Raw genomic sequence first — 22,011 nt, 5'->3', positions numbered from 1 at the left:
AGCTTATAGAGTCCATTTGTCCCACCTGTCTACTTGGAACAGTGCTCCATGTGGAAACCGATGCTTGGCCTTTTTGTGAATTGAAAATGACTGAACACACTTTTCTTGTTAAAATGGCATAGGCCATCTAGTGGTCTGATAAGATGAGGGACCCCTGTCTTTGCCAGGAGCCTATCTTCCCTTAAGATCAGTGATTATTGAGAGTCTTCTTGTTTAATCCAGATACTCCGCATCTAAAATCTTCAGTGGGCACAGAGGTTTCTACAAGGGAAGAATCAGCAGCCAGAACAATTTGGTAAGGAAGATCCGGCATAGAATACCCTGGCTGAAGTACTCCTCCTAGAGGAGCAATTGGGGTTAGGAGTCAGTAATTGGGTGCCTACAAAACACCCTGCTACTTTGACCAAACATATATCTTGCTGTCAAAGAGGAGAAAGACGTGTGCCCTCCGAGCCAGAAAAGTCAAAAATGAAAACGTGATTATGGTCGTGGAAAAAGTCTGTGAAGATTGGAGGAAAGGAGATAGGGCAGCTAGAAGAGTGGGAAAAGACCTCTCCCTAGAAGGAATTGTATTGCCTTTTGCAAACATTTATCCAGTATCCTGTATTCACTCTGATGAATATGCAAGTCCTGCCTTCAAGAAGCTTACAGTCAAACTCGAGAGACAACTTTGTACACCAATGCTAACCAATGTAGGCAGAATAGGAAAATGGACTTCTGAAGAGAAAGAAAAAAATCTTTTCTCCTTAGAGACACTTATCTCTGAAAGAAATGCTGCAAGTAATGCCAGTGGAAACTAAAGAAGGATTGGTTATCTTAAAAAAAAAAAAAAAAAGTGAAACGGGAACTCCAGGGAACTGGGTTCCAACCATTATCTGCGGACAGGTCGCTATGCCTGGAACTATGCAGTCAGTGAGGGTTGCCCCAGTTGAAGGGAAGCCTCAAAGTGTGACATCTTTTATAGGTTCCTTGGGATAGCATTGAATACAAATTTCAAAAGTAAATTACTTTTTTAAAGATTTTATTTATTTATTTATTTGACAGAGAGAGACACAGCGAGAGAGAGAGCACAAGCAGTGGGAGTGGGAGAGGGAGAAGCAGGCTTCCCACAGAGCAGGGAGCTCGATGCTGGGCTTGATCCCAGGACCCTGGGACCATGACCTGAGCCGAAGGCAGACGCTTAACGACTGAGCCACCCAGGCGCCCCTAAAAAGTAAATTTTAATGATATTAAAAAAAAAAAAAAAAGTATAGTGCAATGTGCCCTAGTGCCAACATGCATGGAGCCCAGGGAACTTGCTGCAGTTTCTGCACACGGAAATAGCCTGGGGCTCATTAAAAGTGACTCTCGCCCAGGGCTCAAGGGAACAAATGCATTTGAGCAAATACAGAAAGCCTGAGACCTTCCTCCTCCTGGGAAGTCATAAAATAAACAATGACTTTTGGCCAATGCTCTTAAACCAAGTGCACCCGAGGGGCTCTGCTCCTCCAAATAGAGGCCTCAAACTGCCTTGTGGGCAAGACCCCTAACATCTGCAACTTCCCTGTAGAAAGCATCTTTGTTTAGACAACGTGCTTGCCTGCTTTATTGATATGCAGATCTTTAAACAATAAACAGGAAAAGGCCATTCCTTTGTCCCAAATAAGGCAAAGATAAGTGGGGATTGGCTATAGACCAAAGCTGATAAATAAAAGGGGTCAGAGAATAGTCCCACTGTCACCCCCATCCCACTTTGCTGAAAGCATTACCCAACTGCCTCTCTAGAAGCTGGGCTGTGGCCTGCGGGCAAAACCTCAGGAGCATTTGTTCTACTGAGTAACCTACCTTTAGATTGACAGCAGAAAGCAGTAAAGTAGTATCTGAATATTGACTGACAGTGCATTTGGTGACGATAAAGGGCTGAGGGAAACCCTATAACCAGTTCTATCTCTTGCTGTGTAGCAGTGTTCATCCTACTAAATCACACTATGCTTGTAACTCAGGGGAAAAGTATCTCTCATTTTGGCAGATCTGCTGTACCATTTCTGCTTATTCACAGTGAAAAACACCATATTTTTAAGAAAATATGAAATGCAGAAGTGAAAACTATTTTAGAGCAAATGATTTTAAATAAAAAGAAGGTGAAGTTTGAATACTCATTTTAAATGATTTTAATTTTATGAATATTATGTTCCAACTCAAAAAAGAATATTGCACAATGTTTTTATATCACAATTGTTATTTTTCTCAATCTCTATAGTGAGATTTTGATAAACATGGTTGACTTTGGAAATAACACAAAGAGAATGTCTTAATTGGCTAAATAATTTCAATAACCTGTGAAGAACTGAAAGCAAGATATTACATTCATATAAAAGACAAGTAGATACCCATAAATTCACTTGGCTGTAGTGAAAAATAATAAACTTCTCATGTACTTAATAAAACTTAAAGGAGACAAAATTGAGAATGCTGTGAAAATACAATGTAACTCCAAAATTTTTCAATGCACTCTTTTGCTTTTGAAAATTCATTCAACTGCAAGACTTTTAAGAATGTCTCTATCACACTGTAAGCCTCTTATTTTGGAGAAGCTAACATCTGATGTTTTTTAAACAAAATCTAAATAAATACAATCTGCACCATTAAAAATAACAAAATCTGTGAATGTTAAGGTAAAATTACCCAAATAACATAAATGAAAAAACAACACCAAAAAATAAATGTATTATATCATGGCACCAATAAACATTTCGATTCAAACTTACTAATCTACAGCATTTTGCATTTTCCCTATGTAACAAACACAATTGTTATCATATAGTTATGGAGTAAATGTTGAAAATTTAAGACAATAAAATATTAGTGTTCACTAAGCAAAGTTAGTTCCATGAAACTCTCCCAATTTTTATGAATTTATTACAATAACTTTTATTGTTTTTCCTCTTTGTCTTCTAATTAGTATTTTTAGCAGGGGGATAGCGCTGGAGTCCAAAGGTGGATATATGCCTCAAGTGCCAGTTTGTGTTGTCATTGCTGTTTTTAACTCCCATTTTGCATTTTTGTTATTTTTAGAACTATTGCTCATCAAATTCATGAACACGCCCAACTCTTGCTATGTTTTTTATTCATTTCCAGGAAAATTCAACCACAGCATAAAGAGAAAGGATATACACATATTGCATTGTGTGATCCAACATTTATTCTTGCTCTGCCACTGATTTTTAGAACCTGTGAATTATTTCAGTAGCGCCGGTATCTTTTTTAATGCTTAAGCTAGTTATTCTACATCATGAATTTTTTTTTTTTTTTGTGGCTGTCCTAAGAGACAATTAATTCTTCACATTTTGTGAACATTCGAGGCATCTAACATCTGGAAAATGTATCCACTATCTTCATCAAGCCTTAAAATTTTATGAAATACTTGAAAAAAATCTGCAGAAGATACCTCAAAAAATACTCTCTTATCAGAAAGAAAGGGGCAAAATAATGGATTAGTTCAGCTGTTGTACCTTAAACTGGAATCATTTCAGAAAATATAATTATTCCATTCAAAACTGATTCCCTTTCATATTGGTGATTGGAGATTTACTTATAATAAAAGATACAGAAATTATGTGAGTCTAGGATGGTGCCAGGATTGCACATGGAGGCAGTTTTTTCAATCGGATGTGGATATTGGGATAGGACTATTTATGATCTTGTTTGTTTATTCATTAGGTAAGGATATAACTATTTGGTGTTTTCACTTTTCTGTTAATTTTTAATCTTTTATTTCAGAACAATTAACTTTTTATTCTTTATTAATTTTACTCATTTGTCACTCAGATTCCATTTGGGTTTAAACAGAGGACTTAATCCCAGCATGAGCAGAAAAAAGCTCAGCATCCATCTAAGTGACTCAGATAGCACCACCATCCTTACTCTGCATTGCAAGTACCAAATTTCATTACAAATTCAAGAGAAATAAAAACTTCAGATCCAAATAGACATAAATCACTTGTAATATCTTAAAGTCAAGAAGTAAAGTCTTATCCTCTAGCCTTTTCACTATTCATGTACTAAAATTCCCACAAGTTGAGAAAAAGCTATTTTCTTCAAATGCTAATTTGTGATTTATCAGAATATTTTGCCATCAGAAGTATAAACATTGGCAAACAGGGAACTTAACTGTGTGTCAAAAAAGATAACAATACAAGATAAAAACCTTTTCTACTTGAAAATGTCATTACAGTTCAGAAACATTTTCAGAAAACAAAACTCATAGCAACAATTTTTTAAATTTTCACACATACACACTCTAGTTTTCTTAATCATTAATCAAAAGCCCTGAAAGATCTGTGATACATTGACAATCATTCAAGCTAGGACAAGCCTACTGTAGCATTTCTTTTACTTACAAAAATCAAACTAATTTTCCATAAAATATAGTTAATTTATAATCTACCAAATATGATTGCTAATTCCACAAAGTATAACTTAAAACCTTCCAAAGTTACATAGGAGAGGACATTCAATTAATTTTTCTATTCCAGAGACTCAATGTAGACTTGCCTCTATGGGTTTGTAACCTGAATACAAACTGTCAGCTGGAGAAATGGGCCAACAGTGTTACTTGCTTGGTTTTCAGTTATCCGTGTGACACTCAGAAGCATTTTCTTTAATCTTGGTAAAGTTCCATCATATATGATTTCTGCATTCAGAAACTGATACGTCAACTCTTCATTTATCTTTAAAGTTATCTTTTTAAAGACCTTATTGAAAACATGTCCACATTAGCAAAGTCTTTTTAAAAACCTGTGTTATTAGGGTTTCAGGTAGACTTTAGATGCACATTTTCATATAAACCTAAATTCAACAGCAGCTCTGATGCTGAGAGTTGAGTATTGCATGTTGTGCTTTTATCTTTAAAGAATATATTCTGCAACCTACACGCTGTTATGAAAATCTATCCAAATCCTGTCTATTAAGAAAAAAAAAATGTTATCTATCATGGGATTTCTCTTACCATTTTTTTTTTGAAAGATGCAGATATTACCTAGGTCAGTTTTTATTTTTGGGGCTTTCATTTGGGCAGATTGTGAGAAATATCTTGATACCACAGTCCTTATTATAAGTCTTGTACATATAAGCAAACAATGCACACAGAAATATAATTGAACTCTCAGTCGAAGCTATTCCCATAACCCTTACTGGTTAAACTTACATATCTCCTTTTATTAATTTGTTCCATATGAAATTCAATTTATCCAGGGGTTTTGGCACAGAACACTAGATAGGGCAACTTTAAAAACTGGCTTTACGTATTTAAAATTAAACTCTTACATCAACATTATTTATTACTGTTGAACCATGATCAGAATCACAGCATTGTACAAACAATAATAAAACCTCTTCTAGAATCTCCTGCTTCTGTTTTATCTCTTGAATTTACCCCGGGAAATATGCAGAGTGTTGTACTTTCTTTTCCCTCAGAAATAAAAAAGTGATGAAGGAAAATAATGATAGGTTCCCGTTTTGAATGCACCGGTACCAATACTTCGAAGAACTGACAGTGTACTCTATAGATATATGTGCCATAGACTAGGAAAAAGGAAAAAAATCACATTATAAAGTGTATTATAAAAATAAATTACATAGCATGTGCCCATGGACCTAAAAGCTTTGTAAAAGGAAGAGAAATTTATTTTGACACAAAGATTGAATTGCTCTTGCTACCTATTTTCATATTATCAGCAATGCCATTTTCAGCTTTTACATTATTATATCCTCAAAAAAAAAAAAATCACTGGAAGTAGAAAATTATTTCCAGTAGTGATCAGTAGCATGGAGGACCTTAGTGATGATGGAGGGCTGTAGAAATACTACTCACTCAACAGGGATTCAGAGGAAGTACACACATCCAGTATGTGCTTGGTTTACCATTTCATCTGGAGTTCATACGTAACTGGTGAATGACGATGCTTTCTATAAAGAAAAGAAAGATACAGCATTTTCAATTAAACTGAAAAATCAGTAGTTTCTGTGAAGATCAATACCACATCATTTCACTAAAAGACTGTAGATGTTAAACAACATAACAAACAAAAACAGGTACATGAGCCCAATAGCTTTCCCTGCAGTTCTTCACTATTCTTGGGTAATTTCTTTATATTGGCATATGTGCTTTATTTCCAAGATTCTTAAAGTCTTTTAGATACAATGTTTAATATTCTAATAATTTTAGGTGGATTTTACCCAAGGAAAGAACTGAACACAAGGACATTAATTACTACATAATAAACCCCATACTGGGAAACCAGACTATTTTCTAGAAGTAACTCTATTACTCCAGTCATACTCTTTCTAATCTGAGCAATATTCACATATTTTTAATTTCTTTTTTTATGTGCGTGGATTTGAGTTTTAATAAGGAAATATTCATTGTTCTTAAGAAGTCACTAACCACAGATGATTCACATTTATCTTGGACTGCTTCTTTTTGTAAAATTATGTGAATGCCCTTTTTTTAAAGATTTTATTTATTTGAGATAGAACAAGAGAGAGAGAACACAAGCAGGATGGAGGGGCAGAGGGATAGGGAGATGCAGGTTCCCTGCTGAGCAGGGAGCCTGAGGTGGGGCTCAATCCCAGGACCCTAGGATCATGACCTGAGCCCAAGGCAGATGCTTAACCAGCTGAGCCACCCAGGCACCCCTTATGTATATGCTTTTAAATCTAAATTCATTCTTATAAAAGTAAAAAAATATATACTGAGATAGTACCAGCCATGTTATGGGTGTATGATATTTGTATGTATTTGATTGATTTCATTTTTACCTTAACCTTTATGCCTTCATGAAAATGTATCATTTTTTTTCATTCTCTCAATCAAGGACTACTTATTGAGGCTCTCCTACAGCCCATCACTGTGCTAAGCATGGAACTACATAAGTGATCAAAACGAGAAAGAGTCCTGTCATTGTTGAGATTATAAAGAACAGAGCAAAGAAATAACTAAGCTTCAGATGGTTTCTTCACCTGAAAAATGTATTACCTCCCTGACAATATATGGCAGTGTTGTAAGTATAGAAACTAATGTCAGGGTTTATCAATAACATGAGGAAATTTCCACCTATTATTTTCATTTTAATTTCAAATAATTAATAATTACATTTTATTTTTACTTAAGTAGTTAACATCTAAATAAACATTAATTAAAGCATATTACATCATAGACCTATAGATTTGTGCTAATTATGTACTGTGGATGGTCCTTTCTCAAAGTTTTCTTAATTTGGGTTTATTAATTTTACTTCACTTCATGCTGACCACTAGGTGGCGATATTTCCATTCCTTCCCTCCCTCGACCTTTTGATTTGAATTTGGGATAAAACAGCAAAGCAAAGTAAAATGAAATACATAAAGGTTTTATATACTTAATATGAAGGTTTTGTAATGCTCTAAGACATACATATGATTTTTGGCAATACTACAAACCCTTAAAAATCAACTCATTCTTCTCAATGAAAAATTGTTATAGCTCTAAATTTTTTCAACACCTAAAAATATATCAAAATATTCAGGCAAAAACTAAAAACACTAATTAAAATATTATGTATTTAAAGATCAGGATCTAAGATTCAAATGCCACTTCCCACTCAACACTTTCTTTTTTAAAATTTCAGTAATAGTTTTCGAAGAGTCAAAAGGCATAGATCTCAAGTCTCCCTAATAGAATTAAAGTATCTTCCCCATTTTCCTCCCTTAAGAAAGCATAGAGAACTTAAATTTAAAAGAGTGAATTCCTGGGGTGCCTGGGTGGCTCAGTTAGTTAAGTGTCTGACTCTTGATCTCTCAGTTGTGAGTTCAAGCCCTGTGTTGGCTACTCAAAAAAGAAAAAAAAAGGAAAGAAAAAAAAGAGTGAAATCCAGAATTGTTCTTATTCTAGATGTAATTCGGAATGGGCATGCATTTGTTTCCTTACCACAAAATGAGGGTATTAGAGATCATCTCTAAAGTGCCTTGCAATGCTAACATTTTGTGTTACTACTCTCACCTTGAGTATGCAAACCTCTAAATTCCTAGAGTTGCCTTAATCTTAACATGTTGCAATCCTCATAATCATAATAACTTTTCAGAATTAGAATTTTCAGAATTCAGAATTTTCAGTAATTGGGTCCATACATAGAAGAAACAATATCTTCGTTGAACCATTCATTTTATTATTATTATTATATTTAAATTAGCAAGCTTGTAATATTACATGATACATATATACATATATGTATATATATTAATGCTATTAATCAGATTACATTATTTCTTAAAATGTTTTTAAAGATTTTATTATTTGAGAGAGAGAGCAAGAGCTGGGGGAGGGGCAGAGGGGGAGGGAGAGGGACAAGCAGACTCCCCGCTAAGCATGGAGCCCAACTAGGGGCTGGATTCCAGGACCCTGAGATCATGACCTGAGCTGAAGTCAGATGCTTAACTGACTGAGCCACCCAGGTGCCCCTAATCAGATTGCATTATTAAAAAGATTGTCTCAAAAATACTTGACAATGTTAACAGTTTATTTTATTCTACTTTAATAATAAAAGGGGGTATTTCAGGGGCACCTGGGTGGCTCAGTCAGTTAAGTGTCTGCCCTCAGCTCGGGTCATGATCCCAGGGTCCTGGGATAGAGCCCTGCATCGGGCTCCCTTCTCAGCGGGGAGTCTGCTTCTCTCTCTCTCCCTCTGTGTGCTCTCTCTCTCTCTCAAATAAATAAATAAATCCTTTTAAAAAGAGGGTATTTCATATTTATACACATAAACTTTATTTAAAGGAATACAATTAAACCCAAATTATTTTGTTTTATACACATGGAGACATAGTTCATCTTGTTTCCAGAGATTGTGAGAAAAGATCTATATGATAGAAGAATTATTTTAATTGAAATTTATTAAACATATTTATTAAATCTATGCTTGCTTATTATCTATGTTTTCCCCAAATCTGTAAACTGACTCAGAAAAGAATCATCCTGCCAATATACAAAATTGTGAGAGAGAAAAAATTTTGCTTTAAGCCATTAGATTTTGAGGTGACTCATTACACAGCAAAACTGTCTGATGCATACAGAGTCCTTGGTTGCTGGCAAAAAAAAAAATGCTTCAGGGATTATGCCATTAGTTAAGTTTTTTTTTAAAGGGCAGAGTTAGACAAACCATAAGAGACTCTTAATTGCAGGAAGCAAACTGCGGGTTGCTGGAGTGGTGGGAGGTGGGAGGGATGGGGTGGCTGGCTGATGGACATTGGGGAGGGTATGTGCTATGGTGAGCGCTGTGAATTGTATAAGACTGATGAATCACAGACCTGTACCCCTGAAACAAATAATACATTATATGTTAATAAAAAAAGGGGGGGCAGAGTTTCCAAGTTTCTCCTTGGCTTTTTTTTTATGGTTTAATACAATAAAATAATTTATAAATTTTACTGAAGTTACAAAGTCAGTGAGCAAATCTTACTCCATTTCTTACTCTGTCTTCATTTCATCTCAGAATTAAGACCCAAATATAGGTTATTTGGGGCCTCTACAGTAACCTGAGTAAAATCAGGTATAATTTTCTATTAACTTTTCTCTTTTTACAGTTACCATTTTTCTGATGTTGTAATTTGTAGAGTATATAACAGGCAGGTTGAGACCAAAGGCCATAGTTAATTTCCACCTCTATAAGCAAACTCAAAATAGCAAAGCACTTAAATTTAGGGCTCTCTGATGTGCAAACATTTAAGAACATCATTTCTTTTTTCCTAATTGGAAGAAGGAAAAACCTCTAAATCTTAATCAGCATACACATATGGGGACATTGGGTTTTTATGTATTTTGACATTAACAGTTTACCAAAAGTACTTACACTTTCCTCTATATGTTCCTCTCAAGTGTTATCTTGATATTTTCTCCTTAAGAAACTTTGGGTAACACATTAATACATTATTTGTGATTATGATATTATTGTGAAATGATGCTTCACAATAATATGAATTCATTCTTTTAGTACACTAGCTCTTAGCAAATGGTCCACAGAAAGGAAATTTAACATATTATCAATTCCTAATTATACTTGACTTCTGACCTTACTATTCATCCTCCTTTGGTGGTAACCCAAAACTACTGGCCAGCCAGATGACTTGAGATCCAAAGTTGTATATGCAAGCTGGGATTTGGGGAGAAATTTGGGGGAGACTCTCAAGTGCTAGAGTGGGGCAACATGGCAACAAATTGCGAGTCTGGTTCCTCCCAGGAGAGCTCCTTGGCTGTGGAGTTGGAAAGATGTACTCCCTGGAAAGTCAATGCCTTCCTCCCAAGCAATACATATGCTTATACTCTGCCAAACTCTCTGCAAGGGGACACTTGAGCTCTGAATTTTAAAAATCTATTCTAGTAAATGAGACACGATCACTTTAATAGATAGCCTTTAAGCTCACACACTGAAGACTAAGAGAGTAGAAGTTCAACTTATAGTAGGACTTTGCGACCACAAAGGAAGGCTATTTCATACACAGGAAACTGCATACCAAATTATACAGAAAACATTTCCTCTTGGATTTTGCATCAGTTTGGCTGGCTTATGACCTGCTTTCCGGGTTCCATGCCTCCCTACTCCCCATGGGCTCTGCCTGAAAGGCAGTGCCCAGGCTTAGAGCTGTGTTGTTCTTCCTCTCCACTAGCTACTAAACCCCAGCTTTAATATGTTGTCCACAGAGTCATTTATTCACCTGCAAAAATGTCCTAGACCTTTTAGAAAGAAGTAGGAATGCCTAGATACTGTTTACTTTTAAGGTTCTCATTTTAATAAACTGCTTCGGTATTCAGTCCCGTTATTATCACATTCAGAAATTAATCAGAGTCCTGATAAAACATCTGTTTTAAATAGGAAGTCCAATAAACTTCCTCTGTTGACTTGGACTTGTATTCCCTCTTTTGGATTCAGCTCAGCTAATTAAAAATACTTCCGCTAATCAGTTCTGTCATTTGCTTCAGGAAACTTTTGAACCAGATGATATACACTCTCTTGGGGTTTCTCAACCTTCTAATAGTTTATTTGCTTCCTTCCAAAACATTTCCCACTCCATCATCAGCCCAAATCATCCCCTTACCTCTACAGGTTGCAGGAATTACCAATAATCAGTTATGACTGCTAACTTCTTTTTTAGGCAAGCTAATCCTTATCTCTCAAATAGTTTACTGTTTCCAGATACAAGCAAATTGGAACTAATTATCATCCCACATATAACATTAACTATAAATAGGAACTCAACAGTGGAAAAATAGTTAACTATTTGAGCCAAGAATGCTTAGGTTCTACCCTTTTGGACACAGATGCTAAATGCCTAGCGTTGATCTCAGCCTATGGCTGGCCACAAAATCACGTGGAAAATAACACTGTATGTGAAAGTTGGGAAGGGCCTTGTGCTTTTTAGATAAGGACAACAATATTCATCAAAGTACTGTTATGATAACTTTGACACATATAGTTTCTATGTAGATATCTTAATATCTCAAAATCCTTTGGCAGTATTATTTTGGCCCAGTGAGTGTGGGTATTTTAGTCTATATATGAATATATACTTTGCTTACCTGAAGTTGTTTCATCATATGAAATAATGAGTAATGTACAGAAAATCTGGCATCATCATTAGTAAGATGGTTAGACATCTCTAAGCCTTGGGGTTTTCTTGTTTTGTTCTTGGTCTTGGTTTTGTTTTCATCTTTAATAAGAGAGATAATTATCTTCTTGACCTCTGAAGTCTGGTTCAGCTGTTACCAGCCCTTGATTTTGCAATTCTGACCATCATACATACATAACATTAGCACACGTAGAGAGGCCAAAACTATATTTGCCAGATAAGCAATTATTTACTAGTTCTTAGGAAAAGTGTTATGGTAGAATGTTTTAAGTTGCTTGCTAAATAGTGAAGCCTATCATATTATGACTATAAGGAGGAATGCCAGAATCATAAAAGGTTATAGCTAAATGCTAAACCATAAGTCAAAGTAAGGCGATTTGCCAAAGGTCACACAACCTTACTCTGGTCTCCTGGTTTTCAGTTCTAGCTCAGGTATCTAGGCATTGTTCAGCAATCCACTTTCTCTGGATGTTCACCTTAATATCTATCCTAAATCTAAAGTCTGCTTATTGGTGGTGGTGTTTGGTTTTTTAAAACAAGAGCCTCTCCTGACCTATTTTTTTAAAAGATTTTATTTATTTGAGAGAGAGAGAGAGTGTGTGAGCAGGGTGGGGGGAAGGTGCAGAGACAGAGAATCTCAAGCAGACTCCTCACTGAGCATGGAGCCTGATGCAGGGCTCGATCCGACGACCCTGAGATCATGACTTGAGCCAAAACCAGGAGTCAGACGTTTAACTGATTGAGCCACCCAGGTACCCCCTGACCTATTTTAGAAGGTCCTTCATGAACCTGAAGAGCATGATAAATCACTTGAAATTTTCTCTCTCCAGAAGTGTCTTTCATGTTCCTCTGGGGGAGTTAGAGAGGGTGAGGAAAGAGCAATTCATAATTCATTCAAGTATGTTTGTATGTCACAGAAAGCTCTCAGTCCCCCTTAGTTTTCCACATATGTGATGGCTTCAGAGATGACAACTCCTCAGTCCAGGATCCCTGGCTGTTCTGCACTCATTATGGGCCTATAGTGCCTTGGAAGGGAAAGATGTAACTTACACTATCCAGAATGGTGATACGTGAATTTCCTCTAATTTTACCATCTCTTTATTTCCATGTTCCCACGCATGATTTGTCAGGACCCTCCACATCATTCTCACAGGTTTGCATTGCAGACAAAGGGAGGAAGCGAGAAGTGAGAATAACTCTTTCTTCTCCAGCCTCCAGCCATCCTTCAAGTTCTGGTTTTCTTTCTCTACAGTAAGTGCCAAGTTTTTTACAGAAACAGACAGGCTTTAAACCCCAGGTTAGATTCTGAAATAATGGCTTGTCTCTCTAGTAGAGACAAGGTTTTTGAAAGAAATTTTGAACAGAGATGGACACAACCACCAGAAGGAAAAGTAGGGAGAAGGGACAAAGTGAACAAGTCAAGGAAAGGTGACCTGGCCTGGTATGCAAGCCATTCGGTCTGCCTGGGGGGCAGGAGTCCAGGCATGGAAAAGGAAAGGGGAGGGATGCTCATAGATCAGGGAGAGAGAGAGAGCCCAGTCACAGAGAGCCTCAAGGGCCATATGGAGGAGTTGGTGCTATGTTCTATAGGTAATGAGGAACCTTTGGAGGGTTTTCAAATAGAGGAGTGATATGATCAATTTGAACTTTGGAAAACAAAATGAAGAATGAATCTGAGAGTTTTGAGGCTAGAGATTATGAGACCAATTAGGGGACATATTGGAGTAATCCAGATGAGAAGTAATTAAAACCTCAACTCAGGCAGTAGCAAGGAAAATGGAGATGTGGGTTCAGCTGATAGAGGCATTAGGGGGTTAGACCATGAGACTTGCTTGATGAGTGGACTTGACAGGTGAAGGAGGAGGAGAAGCCTAAAATGGCTACCAGGCTTCTTGCTTGGGTGATTGGGTAGATCAGGATACCCTTGCTGAGATGCAGAATAGTAAGAGGAGGAGAAGACTTGATGAGGGTTGGAGGAGGTGTTGAGAACTGCTTTTAGACAAGTTAAGTTGGAGATATACAGTACAAAGTGGGGTATGCATTTGGAGATAGAGGATTGGTAGCCATCAACATATGGGTGATAATTGAAGCTATGGGAGTGCATAAAATGAGCGTGTAGTGTAGGTAACTGGCAGAGATGAGGGGAACAGTGACCCTTAGATTGTATGCATAAAATAAGGTGTCAGCAAGGGAGACCGAGGTGGAGCGGTCAGAGAGGTCAAAGGAAAACCAAAAGAGATTAGATGTCTTAGTCATCCTTACCAGAGACCCAGGGTTTATTTTTCCAGGAAAAACAAAAAAACAAAAAACTGATCTAAGCAGTTCTACTAGACCCAAGCATATGAATGGTCAGCATAGACTGAGTGCAGGGGAATAAAAATGTTTGCACACTTTACTGTAAGATTCTCCATCTTACTTCCCTTGATCTATCCCCAGAATACATGTAGCCCACCCCAAGGAAGTTACTGAAGGATTTTTTTCTTTAGAAACTCCTAAAAGATATATAGTTGACCCTTGATCAACATAAGTTTGAACTGTGCAGGTCCACTTATATGTGGATTGTTTACAATAAATACAGTAATTCAATAAATACAGTATTGTTTTCAATAAATACAGTATACAAATATACTATAAATGTGCTTTATCTTCCTTGTGATTTTCTTAATATTTTATTGTCTCTACTTTACTGTAAGAATACAATATATAATACATGTAACATATGATGTATGTGTTAATTGACTGTGTATGCAATGGGTAAGCCTTCCAGTCAACTGTAGGCTCTTGGTAGTTAAGTTTTGGGGGAGTCAAAATTTACACTGCGCTGGGGGTCAACACCATCAACTCCCATGTTATTCAGGGGTCAAATGTACTTCAAGAGAGATAGATATACAGACAGGTGTGTAAGCAAAAGAAGTAGAAGAAGAAATCCAGGAAACAGAGGATTCAACTTAGGCAAAAGAACAATAGGACAAGAGCCTTACCTGGCCTAGAGCATGACCAGTCCAGACTAAGTAGGGAAGCAGAGGGCTAACGTAGGAAACTAAGGAGCTGAACTAGGAAAGCCTCCAGGTAAAAATAAGAAACTGACGTATTTAAGTGTTTGGAAAAATTACTGATAGGTGTTTGGCAGATCTATTGGAGCATTTGGAAAAAATAAAGATAGATACATAGAAAACCAAGCAGATGAAAAATTAAAATACTTATTCTATTGAAGGGTGAAAGGGGTAAGAGGAAGGGAACACAAACATGGTATACTATTTGGCTCAGCAGGAACAATATTTTTTTTATTTTTTTTAAGATTTTATTTTTAAGCAATCTCTACACACAACGTGATCTTGAACCCACAACCCCAAGATCAAGAGTCGTGAGCTCCACCAACTGAGCCAGCCAGGCACCCCAACAGGGAACATTTAAATTTACACTGTAAACTTATAAATATATAAACATATAAATGCTGACTGATGATTTATCAAAAAATTTGTGTTGTAATCATACTGGGAGGATGGGGAAAAGGGAAAGAGGGGACATGCGAGAGTGCTACATCCTCAACCATCAAAACATAAAGGAAAGGGGTACCTCGGTGTTAAGCGTCTGCCTTCTGCTCAGGTCATAATCTCAGGGTCCTGGGATTGAGCCCCACAGATGGAGCCCCGGGTCAGGCTCCCTGCTCAGCAGGGAGTCTGCTTCTCCCTCTCCCTCCTCCCCTCCCCCCACTTCGTGCTCTCTCTTTCTCTCTCTCTCTCAGATAAACAAATAAAATCTTTTTTGAAAAAAATAATGATTGATAAATAAAGAGTACAAGTATATTATTTAGAAATATGTAGACAAATATCAGAAGAAACAGTTAAGGGTTAGGAATGATTTTCTCCAGGGAGTCAGACTGAGGGAAAAGAGGGGTGAGATCAGGAACAGCTGTTTTCATTTTCTTTTAGTGCTGGCTGATAGTTTAACTCCGTATTTAATAAAAATTTAAAGAGCAAGTTAAAGAATAAATGGAAATGTAGAAGTGGAGGCAGAAAAGGTCAAGTGTTCTGTCCGTGGCTTAACCGGCAGCCCCTAGAGAGGACTGCGCAGCTGAGGGAGGAATTGTGCTCAAATGGAAGAGTCCGGAGCATATTTATACCCTGTGTGCAACTAGCAGATAAAAAGGAGAAACTGAAATAGCCGAGGATGAGAGCATAACCAATCATGAGACCCTGGAGGATGGAGGAGGAGGTAGGAGGGCAACACTGAACTTCATCCAGGTTGGGGAAATTTTGGAATTCTATGTTCCTGTTTACTGGGAAGCCCCTCTGTGCCCATCTTGTTACCTCTTCCTTTCTCTCTGCCCTCCAGCCTCCCACCTAAGTGCCTTCTTCTTATCTAATGTCCCTGGGGCTTTTCTGATCAGGAAAGTCTCATGCTTTCCTCAGTGTTCCAAATCTCTGAGGGAATGAGAAATTCAAATCTTTGTACATCCTATATTCTTGGACATGTTTTCATTTCCCTGAAGCTACACTCTTTCCACACTACACATCAAAGGCATCCCTTCCCTTCTTTCTTGAAGATGTTCAAGTAAGACATCTAGTAATACCTACCCTTAATGAATACACGAACATCTCTAGAGTCTAGTTGCCACCCATTCGCTTGCCCTCATTGAAAACATAATAAAAATGCCAGTAGAAACCGAAGGACTCTGTTTAAGCAAGTGACCTAGACAGGAAGGTCATTTTCAAGAAAGGATAAACACCCTTAGGGTCATGTCCCATACAGGAACACTTCTCGTACCACGCATGCTAAATGGCCACCGCCATACTGTGCTGAAATAGTCAACCCATGAAAATTACTCTCTGGAGGGGAAGCCCAGGGCTTCCAGAGCCGTACAGACTGTGCCCTGCACACCCCCAGGGGGAGCCATCCCATTGAAATCTATGGAAATGGCCCTCCCTCCCCTGCCTTGGGTGGGACCTGAGCAGCAGCTGTACACAGCAGCCTTGGTGAGCCCTTTTACTGCACGATGCTATGTTCCAGGACAGGGAAAAGACTCTAACTTTTAATCCCATTCACTCTTATAAAAGCACATTAAGCTGCATCACGAAAACATTATCCTCACAAATAGAAGCTGGAATTGGAGTGCATTTAATCCTCCACTTCCTATCCCCAGTGGATTTCATTTCTAATATGTGGTTTAAACCAAAGCTATCCAATAAATGTAGAGTTGGTTCTAAAATTACAAAGAAAAACTGCCATGGCTGCTCTTTACCATTTCTGAAAAGTGAGTATGTGTTGTTCTGCCAAGTTTTCTTAGCAGTTGTACTTTGTAGGTGGCTCTCTTCCAGCATCCAGATGTATAAACATCCTGTACACGCACTGTTCAGCCCCTCGGAGCACTCTCCCTGCAGATGGTATGGACTTCCCGGCAGAAACGGCATAAGCATGTTGTGAGCGGGGAACAGCAAAAGACAGCAGCGGTGACAATAGATTATGATAAAAGTCACTGGAGAATGACAGGTAGAGTCAGAAGGAGCACAGTGTCTTGTTCTTTTGACACTGTTCACATACAGTATGTTACACCACAGTAGCACTAAATACTCTCAATGCCAAGGAGGCATTTGAAAAACAGAGAATGTCTTTGTTTTTCCAAGGGATGGATGTGTACTTTACAAAAGGGGAAAATTTCCTCTTAAAAATAGGCAAGTCAGTATTGGAAATGGAAAGATCTCGTTTACACTTGTTCAAAATCACATTTTATAAAATCTTTTTTCTCAGTCTCTCTCCTTCTACCTTGAAATCCCACTATTATAGCATGTCTCCTACGGTTATTCAACATCTCTTTAATACATATGCTGAGAACTGATGAGCTGTAGGCAATAGAGACCTGATTAAAAAGAATATGAATTCTGCGAGGCATCCACCACCATCATATACGATTGAAGTCCAAGTTCTACAAGAGCTAGGAAATCTGGTGTGGAAAGAACTCAGAGAAGAGCCTCTTTATCACAAAGCTTGGTGATTTGATGATAAAAGCTAAATCATATCTTTTTTTTTTTTTAAAAAAAAGAACAACTATCTTTCCCCAAATATCAGAGGCAGGGACTATCCAAATAATCTTGGAATTCTCACAATTCAGAAGTGGAAAAATAACAACCTGTAACTTTGTAGTTATTGTATTTTTACAAAGTTCACTCAATTGGCTTAAGAATTTTGACAAAGGTGCTGCCTACACGAGATCTCAGATGCTAACCTGCGGGTTATTAGCCTTGAGCTCATTTGTGGTTATTTGACCAGGAAGCACAATGTCCACTTTAATAACATGGTTAATCTCACAAAGACACCTGGCATTTTGCATTCACAGTTTCATGCTTATTAAAACATGCTTGAAATGAATGAAAATGATACAAAGATAAGTAAAACTGACAGGAGTAATAATTCACTTCACCACACCACACCACACACACACACACACACACACACACACTCATGAACTAGTTCTATATTTCCAAGTAAAGTCCACACTCAATTGAGGAAAATATTTGAATTCAATTAAGCTATGCATGATGTCATTTTTTTTCTTGGCATTAATGTATCACAATTACTTTCTTCTATTTTCTATCCATTACAACCTTGGTTGAGGTTGTAATGGATAGAAGGGCCATTTGGCAGCTCTATTCAAATGGCTCCATAATTTAAATCAATTGCACACTTGAATAGAGCATGAGTTTGACATTAATGGTTCAAAAATTATTGTCCATAAAATTCTGGGAATGTTTTGGAGATGGCCAAAACCCCTATCATACACACAGACACACACAAATAAGTAAAACTCTGTTTTTAGGAATCCATATTTCATTTCCATTTTATTTCACATTCAAATTATTTCCTGAAATCAACCCAGAGGCTTTTGTTTTTGCAAAACTTTAAGGGTCCAGGCCCTGTGATAGCTAGGAGATGTTTTTTTCCAGCACATGAAGCAAATTTGGGATTTAATAGAGGCAAATGACAACTGTTAAGCTATTTCCTATTTCATAATAGAATTTCTGAAAAATCAATTCTTGTGGAACAAGGCCTATTAAATTTGATTTACAATTAGGAAATATGGGATCTGGCTCTGGAGAGGATGAGATCCAGCCCCCATATCTTACTGACATCAAGAGACCGAGGCTCAGGCGGGTTACCCAACGGGCCCACTTTCTAGAAGCAATAATGGGACTAGAAGTCAGCCCTGCCTCAGGCCCGGCATCCTCAACAAAGCAGCCAGCAAGCAGCAGTTCTGCTAGTTCGTTCTTTTCTCTGGCATCGAAACACATTTACAAAATAGGAAAGACACATGGCTATTAGTGGATTACTTTATAAACAAGATATTTAAAACGGAAGTTAGTGCACGTAAGGAGTTGGCACAAACAGACGAAGGTCGGTGTTCATGGCAGCAGGAGCATCGGCACGACATACCCCCTCAGCCACTGCCCTCAGCCCTTCCCCCCTCCGAGAGAGGTAGCGCTGCTGGCTGCAGATTTCTTCAGCTCTATTTTCATAGACTGAGTCTCAGCTCGAGGCTCGAATTTGGTCAGATTTCCTGCTCCTGGGGCTGCCACTACTGGCTTTCCTGCTTTCATACCTTTTGACATAGGAATGCGGGTGGGGGTAGGTCGCTGGGATGACCCGTCTTGTCCTGACTGTAAGAGAGAAGAGAGACAGACACAAGGGAGATGTCGGTGAGTTTCCGCCCGGATTTGCCATCAACCTGAACATCAGCAGGACAGGAATGCCCACGGATGACCGCTCCCCAGATAACACTGTTAGGAACTTGGAGTTGGGATCTCATCCACGCTGACTGCCTCCTCTTCCCTGTCCTGAAACATCTACGCCAGACCTCCTTCTCTTCTCAAGCCCCTGACCTGCTTCCTCTACCCTTCCTGAAGTGACCTTAACTCCTATTTCACAGAGAAAATACAGCCACCTGGCATCAACTCAGGCAACTTTACTCCCACTGTCCCCCAAATTATCTCTACTTTCTTTAGATGAAGCATCTCTCCCCTTGCCTCTTAATGATGCCAGACTCTTCTCATTTTTCCCCTCACTGCTGGCCATACCCTTCTTCTTGAAGTTCTCCTAAAACTCTCTTGCTGTGATGTGTTCTTACTGGAGTTTCACCCATTCGCCTCCTGTCTCTGATGACTCCTATCCAATGTCTTGTTGGCTCCTTGGCCTAGCTTGCCTTTCTTCTAAATGTGGGTGTCACCATGCTCCATCCTCAGCTCTCTTTTCATTTTCCACATTCACCTTGATGATCACCTCAGTTGTCACCCCATGTGTTGATGAGTCCCAGGACCTCGAGCCTCCAGTGATCTTCTGGAATACACATGTACATTTCCAACTATTTGCCAGACATCTCCACGGTCTCTCAGGCATCTCAAATATAAATGCCCCCAACATGACTTATCTTCTCCCCAAACAGTAGTCCCCCTATGTTTCTCATCCTATCTACCCATACAGCCACACCAGAAACCCCAGAGCCACTCTCTATATGCAGATTGTCACGAAATCTTTGATCCTATCTTCAATACAACTCTGTCCTCATTTTCACAACCACAGTTCAAGCCTACCCCATCTCTAGCCTAGAGAATTGCAACAGTGTCCCTGCCCTCCGTCTTTGTGCCCTCCAATTTATGCTTTAAACTATTTTATAGACATATGTTTCTAACACATAAATCATATCGTTCTTCTATCATCAATGCCCTTTCAATGGCTCCCTCTGTCTATCCCATGAGATTAAAGGTCAATTTCGTAATAAGCCGTGCACCTCTCTTCAATATCTGACCCCAGTTTGCCTCTCTATTTTCTGCTCTCGCATTTTGTCTCTGCACCCAACGGCTGCAGCACAGTGGGAATGCTCACCATTCCCCAAATATGGCAGGCTCCTTCACATTGCCATACCTTTGCACAGATTGTTCTCTCTACATATGCCTTCCCTTTTCCTTCTTAAAAAAATCTCTCCTTATCTGTGAAAACTTCCTCCTCTGGGAAGCCTTCTCTGGTGGGTTCCTTTGTACACACCTCTATCATAGAACTACTGGAGGGTAGGTTCCAATTGGGTAGGTTCCAATCCTGCCTCTCCTGCTAAGCTGGGTACTTCTGAAGGTCCTCTTTGCAGTCAGCACCAAACCCAGTGCCCAGAGTGTAGCTAAACACTTAATAAATGTTGGATGAATAAATGCACAAATGAACTAGCCTCGCTATTCAATTTCTAAGAGAGGTGTCCTAAACTTTTTGTCATCCTTGACTTTATGGAATCTGATATATCTGGAGTAAGTGGGCCATCCTTTAGGCCTTGTAAATCTTATTTGAAGTCTTGTTTGTATATGGGGTTTAATCAGTAGTGAAAAATGTTACCAAAGAAAATAAAGCTATTTTGATCTCACCCTTAAAATGGGAATAAGATGTTGCAGCAGAAAATCTGCTCTAAATTACAACAACTTCGCCTCCACCATCTTTTTATAAAAATCATTAGGGAGAAGTAACCATGCACACCAAAGTATGCTCTGTGTTGCTTAAAAAGCAATATTATATTGAACCATTTGAAATGTGTGAACAATTCTGAATGCTATTCAGCTCCTTTGGGTCAATAATGAAAAGCTTTACTAGCAAAGCAATTAGTAATTCACACTTTGAAGTCTGTCTTGAGTCTATGCTGGTGCACAGAAAATTTAAGTAAATTATATTGAGGATGTGGGAGAATAAGCCACAGTTTCTATACTTAAAAATAAGCTTCCTGTCTTTAAGAGTGTCTAATACAAGCTATAGAATTTGTTCAGAGTCTAAGAATCATAATTTCTATTCTGTTGGTTTAAATTAAAATCTAAATAGTACACATTCTTTTATAATTTAATTTACCAGTTCATCCCAGGTAAATGAAGACAATCACTGGAGGTATTTTTAAAAAATAGAATTTATTTTTAAGCTCTTGTTTTTATACTTCAGATACATTTTTTTGTAATCATTCATTTAGCCTTCTAGTTGGTTATTAAATAAATATTTATCCAGCACTTGCTCTCTGCAAGACATTATTAATAAAATGTAGTGTTTAGACATATAGACTCATTTGTTTTTTACTTTTAAAAATAGGTTTTAATATTTAAATCTTTTAATCTTATTTTTGGAATAAAATATTTTGGTAAAAATATGACTATGGCCATACACAACCACATATTGAATATTTTAGGGTATAGAAATGTAAGCCAGGAAGCAGTTTTCATTCTTCCTGCATATTGACCATTTCTCTCAGTCTTCATTTTTAAAAGTATTTTAAATATAAAAATTAAACTTTAAACCTGATTATTACCATATGGTGATATTATGAAGAGGCCATCATTGCCAGAATTTTGGGGGCCTTCATAATTT

At 37.8% G+C, this 22,011-nt stretch overlaps 1 protein-coding gene across 7 annotated transcripts in view; it reads right to left on the bottom strand.

Annotated features, from left to right (window-relative positions):
- Positions 1–1,284: 1,284 nt before the first annotated feature.
- Positions 1,285–22,011, bottom strand: part of FILIP1 (filamin A interacting protein 1) — a 277,664-nt gene continuing 256,937 nt past the window's right edge. For 5 of the 7 annotated variants that reach the window (XM_032409436.1, XM_032409435.1, XM_032409439.1 and 2 more), the window contains one exon: positions 15,440–19,286. In XM_032409436.1, the coding sequence (XP_032265327.1) occupies positions 19,080–19,286 (207 nt within the window). In that variant the 3' untranslated portion in view covers positions 15,440–19,079. Of the gene's footprint in view, positions 5,947–15,439; positions 19,287–22,011 lie in introns of those variants that run through there. The other 2 variants (XM_032409437.1, XM_032409438.1) reach the window with 2 other exon arrangements.

The sequence above is a fragment of the Phoca vitulina genome, unplaced genomic scaffold, assembly GCF_004348235.1.
Source record: "Phoca vitulina isolate PV1807 unplaced genomic scaffold, GSC_HSeal_1.0 scaffold11, whole genome shotgun sequence".
Classification (NCBI taxonomy): domain Eukaryota; kingdom Metazoa; phylum Chordata; class Mammalia; order Carnivora; family Phocidae; genus Phoca; species Phoca vitulina.
This window is presented reverse-complemented; position numbering and strand designations above follow the sequence as displayed.